Below are 10,994 nucleotides of genomic sequence, written 5' to 3'. Positions count from 1 at the left end.
TACCACGGTTGATCCGAAGAGATTCGAAGCCATTAATAACAAAAATATATAATAACGATAACAATGATAGTAATAATTCTATTACAATTAATGAAATTCTGTAATAATCTTAGTGGTAATAAGGTGAAATGAAATAATTGTATTTGTATTCATGTCTATGATAATAAAAGCCTTTTGTTAAACTTTATCTAATTTAACTTTATTTAACCAATTTCTGTAAAGTTGCATATAGTAGATCATTTTTCGAAAAATAAGGTCATAGAGAAGTTTCACTTCTTACGTGTGTACACTAGTACACGCACACATTTTTTTTTAAAGCCTGGTTGGTCGTACACTCAAATTAGTTCTATTTCGAGTATTATACTGGTGAAAGTCACCATTTGTTTTAAAATCGTTTATAGTTTTTTGTACATACAACAAGGCTTCAAGAATATATTGACCAGACAGTGTCATAATACTTAACTGCTCATCCACGAACGACACCAAGGGACGCAAGCGCGTGGACAGTGCGTTGGTGTCGCGTCTCGCAGCCTTTCTTTAATGGAATGTCGCTGTTGGCCTTAAGGGCCTTTAAAGCTCAGCTCGGGTTGTTTTGGCAAGCGTAGCACGGCCGGAACGGGCATCTCCTGGGAGACTTGGCTTGCGCGGGGTGGTTAATCGCCTGTGGGTCAGGACGGAAGCTCACTGGAGTGAGCGAAGTACGAAGTAAGAGTCCACGCCTTCCCCGGTGAAGTCGGTTTATTATGCTGATTTTGACTTTTCTTTTAACCGATTTTTATGTTAACTGTTTACGAAATGAAAGCTTGCAAATGGACTTTTTTAACAATTCATTCATTTTACTCCCGAAAACAAAGTTTGAAGATTTAGTTAGTCACTAACGAATGGCAAAAATTAGTAATACTCTTCCTTGAGAAATACTGTGTTAAAATATTTTTGAAGTTATACTTCTTTAGGCGCGTTATGAAAAATTTATGAGAGTGAAATTTTACGATGCACGCGCACCGTGACACAAAATTAAAGTTTTTAAACCAGCTGGGCGCCGAGCGTGCGCGAGCGAGATGGGAATAAGAAAATCTACAAGTAAAAAGAAATAGAATATGCGTGAAGTTAGCAGCTATGCCAAGAATTTTGAATGACCATAATGACCTTTTAAGTAAATAAAGGAGTTTTAATTATTTTTCAAAGACATTTAGCAATGCTTTTTCACAAAGACCTATTGTTACTTAGTTAAAAGGTTATGAAACATACCTAGTTATTAAATTGAATGAATAATATAATAAATAATAATCATTATTAATATTAATAATTGTATATTACACTAAATATTAAATATTATTAACGCTAAATATTTATTATTAGTTATTTTAAAAAAAATAAAGAAAGCCAAAGAAGTATAACTTCTTACGCGCGTAAATAAGTACACACACCCTTTTTTTTCTAATGGACGCAACGCAAATGTATAGTCCACCCAAAAAACGCACTTCGCCCATCGCTTTCTCTCCTTCAGATGCCCTTTATGCTCCTTATGCCTTTTTTTAAATCTTTAGCAACATCTAAACCTGTCTTACACTCAGAAAGTATTCTTCTTGTCCAAAAGTAGATTAACTATAAAATTGTGTTATGTAGAATTTATTACGTCAAATCTTATTTTATAAAGAACAGGGGCAAATGAACCGGAGGCTTCCCGGATGTTAAGTGATACCGCCGATCCTTCAATGCCAGAGGGTTTGCGAGTGCGTTGCCGGCCTTTAAGCACCTAATTCGAACTGGTTCGGAAATATTTCAGTGGGCAGCTGGTTCCGCATAGTGGTGGCGCGGCAAAAACTGCCTTAAGAAACGCTCAGTTGTGGACGGCCGTCGAGGTGATACGGGTGGAATTTCGTATTCTGCCTCGACTTTTGATGATGAAACTCAGCTGCTGGTATTAATCTGAGCAACTCCTCTGTACACTTGCAATGGTAAATGCGGTAGAAGATGCAGAGTAACCCCACATCTATACGCAACTTGTATACGTTTTAATATGTAAAATAGTGTTTTCTTTCTTAAAGTGAGGCCCTTTAAGTATTACGTAAGCAGAATTACTGCAATTTATCCCCCCCCCCCATCTTGTCAGCAAAAGTAAGCAAAGCTCTCAAAAACAATAGTACATTAACGTATTACGTATTTTTGTAGGGATCGAAAATGCGTTTTCAAGCATAGACAATGTGGGTAATATGTGTAAAAAAAAAGTAAATAATTACTGTTGACGTAATCACCAAATAAGAAAATCAATGACCCCCTCCCCCTATAGTGCTTACGTCATACTTGAACGGTCCCAGTTCACAGATTTTCGATAACATATCTGTATGAGGTCTGAGGGGTGTTATAATGGATTCAATGGAGTAAATAAAAAATAAAACTACAAATTAAGGTCTTTATATTTCAAAAAGTTGTAACAATAATTTACTTTTTACTGCATATAGACAAAATAAAATTAACTTTAAAATGGCTAGGTCTACATTAAACTAAAACATTACATAAATACTGCGGTAATCTCGTATATAGCCGTTTTCAATATTTCTCTTACCATAGATAATAAACAGAAAAAGGTGATAAAGTTAAAGAATGTTTCTGTCACTGTCATATGACAGCATCTGTCAAATTTTAACTACCTTACGCTTGGGGCTTGAGACAATCACTTTTCGACAGTCGTATGTTTCTGTCACATGACAGCATCTGTCAAATTTTAATTACCTTACGCTTGGGGCTTGAGACAATCACTTTTCGACAGTCGTTTGTTTCTGTCAATGTCATATGACAGCATCTGTCAAATTGAATATACCTTACGCTTGGGGCTTGACACAATCACTTTTCGACAGTCGTTTGTTTCTGTCACTGTCATTTGACAGAATCTGTCAAATTGAAATTACCTTACGCTTAGTGCTTGAGACACAATTACTTTTCGACCCACCAACCCTACACGAACACGTGTGGGTCTTCTACAGGCTGTCACGTGATAATTTCCATACAAACTAGACGGTCACGGCCGTCGAAAAGTGATTGTCCCAAAAGACCCTGGGCAATTATATTACAAATTAAATTAGCTTGGAATTTCTAATATACCATTAACAGATATCACAAATTTGGAATCGTGATGGCGTAAAATTAATATTGAAAACGACATCAAATAATCATGTTAAATAAAAGAAATCCGTCTGCACGTTGGACCCCAAGGCCCTTATAAACTAAAATTACACAGAAGTTTCACTATCATAAAACGCGGGTACCTTTTACGATTATTAAAAGACCCCAAATTTGTATAAAAAGTTAGCAGTTTGAGCAAAATTCTCATTTTAATGTGTTCACTGCTAATTTCCAAATTCCTTATGAAAATATATCGTTACTTTTGTGATTGTCTTAGATTTACGCAGGGTCCTTACTATGTAACTTCCATTAGCAAGCTCTAGTCTCTGGTAAGGATTCCAAACATTAGCGCTACGGATGGTGAACTACAAAAATCGTCAGGATCACTTTTGGAAGTTTCATAGTAAGGACTCTGTTATATGCTGGGTTGTTGAAAATATGCAACTACCCACATTTAAATCACCAGTTGTTTACAAATATTGGAATTGCTCTGGTCTTAATACTTAATGTGTTATATACTGACTTGTTTAAAATTTGCAACTACCCACATGTAAATCCCCAGTTGTTTATAAACTTTACAATCTCTCCGGTCTTAATACTTGATGTGTTATATTCTGGCTTGTGTAAAATTTGCAACTACCTACATTTAAATCACCAGTTCTTTACAAATATTGGAATTCTTCTGGTCTTAATACTTGATGAGTTATATACTGACTTGTTTAAAATTTGCAACTACCCACATTTAAGTAAATCTCCAGTTGTTTATAAACTTTACAATCTCTCCGGTCTTAATACTTGATGTGTTATATTCTGGCTTGTTTAAAATTTGCAACTACCAACTTTTAATTCACCAGTTGTATACAAACATTGGAATTTCTCAGTTCTTAATACTTGATGAGTTATATACTGACTGGTTTAAAATTTGTAACTACCCACTTTTTAACCAGTTGATTAACAAGAGTTTATAAGTAGATTATAAGTAGAATGCAAACGGATTAAGAACCTAAAACAATCGAAGTCTACTAGTGCATGGACTATAAAAAGTTTTAGTTTACTAATTTAAACTATGTGAGACATTGGCTGTCCTTTTCATAAATTTTAAGAACTACCTTCAACATTTTATAAATTAATTTAGTAAACTAAACTTTTTGTATGATAATCTTAATTATGCTATTGTACATAGAAAATAAACCTCTAAAGATATGTTTGTACATGTGACGGTGTTAAGCGTATGGAAGGTTCTGTTTAATTAAACATACTTTAGTTCAAACAGGAAACATTGGCCGGATGTGTGTGACGGGAAGTGCGAGAGCATTTTAATTTAATAATAGATTCTTGAATAAAATCGTTTAAAAATAGGCTTTGAAACACTTAAATCTACATAACAAATTAGTGCAGTGCAATCGTTGTTAAAAAGGAAATAGACAAAGGAGACTAGCCGTAGTTCTGATTGTCTTTGGTTAACCTATAGAACGGAAATAAGTAGACAAGAAATACTGTACATGAAAAAATATTTTCCACTTACTATCTAAAAGTCAAAAAGACCGAAAAGCATATGTATGTACAAATATACACTCACAAAAATTTTGACTATTCAACCTTATCTATGGAAATAAAAAAATAAGTCCGTCAATTTGAATTTCAAACAACCCATAACCCGCACACGTTCCAACCATTCAAAATGGCGTCGTTTGTGTTTTTATATGTAATACGTGTGCGGGTAGTCTCCAAGTTTTTCCAATGGTCAGCTACCATTCGTAGCAATTACCAATGGTTTTCCTGATAGCAACGATGGTAAAGGTACACAAAGGTAGAGGTACACAAATAGCATTGTGTACCTCTACCTTTACCATCGTTGCTACTATCAAAACTATAGTAAGAGAACCATTGGAACAGCAAACTTGGGGCTGATTATGTTAAGCAGTCTCGACAAAGCACCTCGAATCTCTCAATTCCTAAACTAACCACGCCTTACCCTAGAAACGCCATTCCAAAAAAGCCATAAATATTTTTTATTTGGCACTTCAAAGCTCCTTATTATTAGGCCATTTTATTGTAAAATTTAACATTATTCTTCTGAACACATAGGCTAATTGTTAAGTGGAAAGCAAAGATAAAAATGATTTAAAATATAATCTATTTACAAATATCAATTCAGACCATAATAAGAATACGAAAATCTATGTCTAAGTTATTTTCGATTATCAAAATTTGTAATCGGTGAATGAAAATTTAAGTTCCGATAAATGATAATCTGCGGACTTAATCTGTGACAATTGACATCTCTTGACACATTTAAAAAACCAGTCTGCATTCTGACAGACGACGCATTGACAATGTTATTTGACAGTTACTCGTAATGGCTAGACGTAAGACTTGTTCTTGATGAATGTAGTGTTGAGCTGTGCTGTGGCATTGTAGAGGTTGGGGGCGGAAGCCTGGCGTTGGCTGCCAGACGCTCTTGCTCCTCTAACTGTGCGGCGAATTCATCATCCAAGGCCTAAAGAAAATATTTATTAGAATATGTCATGTCAATTCTTGAGTATAACAGTAAACTGAGGGGCCTCATAGCCCAGCGGTCTTATTAAGTGGCAGCTAGGTGAGGGGTACCGGGTTCGATTCCCGGTTCGAGGGCAAGTTTTAATTTAATTTAAATTTGTTCTCGGCCTTTGGGAGGGTTGTGCGGTACCGGGCGAGTGCCTAAAACCGTACATGGAGGACATGGTCGAATTTCTAAGGCAAAAAGCACGAATTATAAAAATCTTATACTTGACGCTGGCTAATGCACAAACCGTGCCAGAGCCATAAAAAAAAAACAGTAAACTGACATGGTTAAACTCTTAGTTAATTTTTCATACGTCACGTGTCAATCTTCCATAAACAAAAGAAACCAATAGTGCTACAGAAACATCTTGTTTATTCAGCGTATTTACATTCCTAGTGGCTGTCTATATACACAACTACTATGTTTAAAAAAATAAGTTTTTATAACGAAATACTCGCGTTTTTGGCCATTGTTATTTTACTGGTAAAGCTTAAAGGCTCGTTGTGATTGATAAATTGCCGATGTCTATAATTTTTCTATACCAGCCATTTTTGAATACTAAAAATATTTTAGATTATCCATCCCAAAGTATCAGATATATAAGTCTGTATCCAAGATATTTTTTTGAAGTTATACTTCTTTAGTCGCGTTATGAAAAATTGATGAGAGTGAAATTTTACGATGCGCGCGCACCGTGACACAAAATTAACAGAATGAAGTTGCCCACGGAAGATGCTACGGCATTGGACATAATTTAATAACAACATTCCAATAATAATAGAATTTATGTTACACTTAATGTGAGAGAATAATAATTAATATTTATTTATTTAATTTTTCAAATGTAAACTGAACTTTATTGACTATAATGACTCCTTTTCCAGTCTTTGATTATTTAATTGTAATTAATTATGTGCATGCAATCAAAAATTATTTTTAATAATGCCAAAGAAGTATAACTTCTTACGCGCGTACAAGTACACGCACCCTTTTTTTTGGTAAGCCAGCAGTAGGAGTCACATCAGAGATAAATCTAAGCGCTCTCATCAGATAGTAATTTAGAAATAGAGATAGTTTAGCCATGTCATCTATCTGTTCAGTAGAATTTGCAATTACTACTATCTATCTATCTAACTATCACTATATAAATAAAGAAATACATACCATGCAATCCAAAAGTTCCATGCAAAGAAATGATGACAGCAACATGCAGTAATCACTTGTAAACTTTTAATTACAGCAATTGTTAGTTTATTTACATTTGATATTAAAAAGCTCATTACGGTTAAACGCTGAAATGACGAATTGGGCTATTGTTTGAAGTCTTACCACCAATAGTTATAAAGTATATGTCTAGAATTGACAAAAATAATGTTTTTGAAGTGAATCTTCTTTAGGCGCATGAGGGTAATTTTTTTACGGATGAAACGTCACGAAGATGTGCAACGTTTATTTCGAAGAAAAGGGAGAGAGCGATTGAAAGAGAGAGTGATGAGGGGCGAACGTAGCATGAAGCAAATAGTCATGGAGCGAGCAAGTGAGAAAGATGGAGAGAGAGAGTGAGATAGAGCGAACGTCGCATCACGCACAGTGCCATGGAGCGAGAGGTAGGAGAGAGCTATAGTGAGAAAGATTGAGAGAGCGAGTAAGGATGATCGAGAAAAAAATACACGCTATTGGTTGATGTATTCGTTTAGATAGCAATTCTGTCGTATAACATCTTGTGCTGGAAACGCAGATTTTTTATTTATTTACATTATCATTAGCACGTATACAGTGTTTAAACAGTGTGAATATAGATATACAAATAGATGGAGTGATCATATACTGGTACATGATCATCTATTGGGGCTTTTACCTTAGTAATAATTAATTTACAAAGAAGTTTCACTCCTGACATGTGTACTTTGTTGACGCACGCACTTTTTTTTATATTTAAGCCTAACGCCCACCTAGTGATCTCTAAATTGGGAAGAATATGGCGTAGCCAAAACCATATTTTAGTTTCGCGCTTGTCAGACATGCACTATAGCAAATATGTCCTAGAATCGATCAGAGGTGGACTTTAAAACGCGTACTTCTTTAATGATTTTTTTTTTTGCCCTAACTTCGTCGCCGACTTCGATAGAAAGATAATGCGAAATATACCACGCTCGTTCCGAAAATCCACGACATGCTTTAGGGAGCGTTCAAGTATTACGTAACGCAATTTTTGGAGATTATTGGACCCCCCCCCCCCATGTAACTCGCCGTAACGTTATTCAGTACCCAAGTATAGTAAAACGTTTCGTAACCACCTAGTGACTCTTTAGTTACGATTATGTGGTGTAAGTCGAAAATAATATAAACAATAACGCGTAATTCAATCCCCGCCACGCATCGTAACGTTTTACAAAAGGACTCCCCCCCCCACTCCCAAAATAAGTTACGTAATACTTGAACGCTCCCTTAAGTAGAAATATTCTTATTTACAAAAGATCCACCACCATATGTATATCTTTATTATCTCAGAATATTTATTACGCAATAACACTTTCAATGTCGATGTTTATCCATTTGACAAGTAAGAGTGTTACTTTTCCAATACATAGTTTTTCATAACACAAAATCGAACTTTATTAGAACGTATTGGCTGTATGTATTAATCTAACCCCTAAGACAAAGAAATTAAAAAGATATCTTTATTTACATCATAAAAAAATTGCGCAAAACGCCATCTATCGAGTAAAATTTCGGCACTTAACTTGGCAAGTTCGCGCATGTACGTTCTGCGTACACACAGTAGACAAATAAATAAATTAAAAAGGTTTTATTCATTATCATGTAAGATATGGGATATACCCTTTAAGTTAAAAGTACCTGTGTCAGGTAATTGAGAGAGAGTGAGAAGGGCGAATAACCTTATAGAAATTATATTTTTAAAATTAAAATTTCGTAAAGAGAATTTATGAAATATTAGTATTTTATATTTTTTAATTGAATTCTCAAATGACGAATTGTAAATTAAAATGCCACGTGTTTTTATTATCGAAGAAATACCACATTAAAAGTGGTTTACGGCAAGTTGTATTTACGTTCCTTTTCATCACAAACAGTAAAAAACGCACAAGTAAAGATAACATTTTTTTTAAGGTTTACTTAACCTAGAATTAGTAGACAGTGATGCCAGCTAAAGAATTAAATAAAGTAATTAAAGTTAATTCGATATATTGTTCGTGATATTGGAATATTTGTTATTTTTGTATTAGGTCACTTGAGTAAGTTAATATTTAGATTTACCTTTTTGTAGGTAAAACATAAAAATACGTAGCATTTTATTTTATTACCCTCAAAAGGGTCAAATTTGTCCCTTTTTCGGTGGAGAACTTTTCTAGTAGCAACACTTATGGAATGTCAGAATTCTACGGAATGAAAAATCAGAGTATAGGTGAATTATGTAAAAGTTTACTCTTGCCTTGCCAAGTTAGTAACTGAGAAAACTCAACTATTTAAAACACGAAACTTTATTGTTGGAAATTGTATTTATCCATATCTCCATTAATCCAATCCAAACCCTGGAGTTAGAAGTGGTATGCGATTAACCAGTACTTAAAAGATTAGATTGTATCAAAGGGAGCGTTCAAGTATTACGTAACGCAATTTTTGGAGATTATTGACCCCCCCCCCCCATGTAACTCGCCGTAACGTTTTTCAGTACCCAAGTATAGTAAAACGTTTCGTGACCACCTAGTGACTCTTCAGTTACTATTATGTGGTAAGTCGAAAATAATATTAACAATAACGTGTAATTCAATCACCGCCCCGCATCGTAACGTTTAACAAAATGACCCCCCCCCCCTCCCAAAATTCGTTACGCAATACTTGAACGCTCCCAAAGTCACAAAAAATCCAAAGTCATTCCGTATATTCACATGCAGAAAATAAACAAATATAAAATCTATGAGAAATATATTAAAGTGATTTAGATTTTAAATGCTATATCTTTGATAACATATTATATAAAAACAATTCTTCTTTAGCGTAACATTTGGTTAATATAATTTTGGCAAAATGTCTAAAGAAGAGTCTACCAACTAAAATAAATTTACCCTCTTACCTATTAGGACTTGTTTTGGACACAAATCGCTTTTTGACATTCAGACCCATTATAGGTAAGAGGGTATTTAGCTGTCCCTTTGACAGCTCTTAACTGGCTTGGTGGTTTAACGCAAGCAGTTACTCAAAACTTGTGACCCTTCAACCATTCCATACATGAGACGTTTCTAAAAATAATCACTGGATTTTCCTGCAATTTTCGTAGCCATTTTCAGTGATTACAGAGTAGGGGAGCGTTCAAGTATTACGTCACGAGATTTTTGACCCCCCCCCCCCATGTAATGCACCGTAACGTTTATCTGCACCCAATGACTCTTTATACCTAGTTACTATTATGTGGTGTAAAGTACTGGAAAGTCCAAAATAATATTAACAATAACGCGTAATGTAATCCCCGCCCCGCATCGTAACGTTTTAGAAGCCCCCCCCCCCCCCCCAAAATTCGTTACGTAATACTTGAACGCTCCCTAGCCCCGCTGTATCAAATTTGATTGAAATGTGTTAGGTGTGTTAGTGATATTATTTTATGCATACACATTATATATTAAGACTAATTATAATGTAAAATATTCTAAAAAAATTAAATATAATGGAGTACATGAAAGACAAGAAGTCTTCTGAGTGGAGCATGATGTACAACGTTATTGGTTTCTACGAATCACACTCGGTCGATTACAGTGTATTTTAATATAGACAGGGTGTTACGCCCGAACCCAATAATCAATCCACAATCTCTGATTAAAAACAATCTGAGATCAGACCGTGAACGTCGATCGATCTCCTATCTGCATCCCAATAACCAAACTCTACGAAGACAATCCATTTTTGGCGACGGATAAAATGACCGGGGACAGTAGGGGGGGCAAGTCTATGGAAACTTTCAAAGCCATAAGGCTCACAAGTGCGTTGCCGGCTTTTCAATAATTGGTACGCTCTCTTAGTCCATTAGGTTCGGAATTACTTCAGTTGGCAGCTGGTTGCACATAGTGGTTGTGCGCTGCAAAAACTGCCATTAGCAACGCTCAGTTATGGAACCACGGATGGTGGTAGAGGTACAAATATTATGCTTTGAACTCAAATTAAATCCCGTAACACCCTATGTGTTACCCTTCCTAGAATAATTAACTAAATATTGATATACCACCCTGTCTATATCTGTCATCGAATCTGAGTGCATCAAAAACGTATTATATTTTGGCATTCGTACATTTAACTGACAGTTCACTGAACA

At 35.0% G+C, this 10,994-nt stretch overlaps 1 protein-coding gene across 1 annotated transcript in view; it reads right to left on the bottom strand.

The window, feature by feature from the left end:
- Nucleotides 1-2,399: 2,399 nt before the first annotated feature.
- The window catches only part of LOC125058248 (serine/threonine-protein kinase 10), a 60,388-nt gene continuing 51,793 nt past the window's right edge, over nucleotides 2,400-10,994 (bottom strand). The window contains exon 29 of the mRNA XM_047662275.1: nucleotides 2,400-5,623. Coding sequence (XP_047518231.1) covers nucleotides 5,474-5,623 — 150 coding nt within the window. The 3' untranslated portion in view covers nucleotides 2,400-5,473. The remainder of the gene's footprint in view (nucleotides 5,624-10,994) is intronic.

The sequence above is a fragment of the Pieris napi genome, chromosome 18, assembly GCF_905475465.1.
Source record: "Pieris napi chromosome 18, ilPieNapi1.2, whole genome shotgun sequence".
Lineage (NCBI taxonomy): Eukaryota > Metazoa > Arthropoda > Insecta > Lepidoptera > Pieridae > Pieris > Pieris napi.
This window is presented reverse-complemented; position numbering and strand designations above follow the sequence as displayed.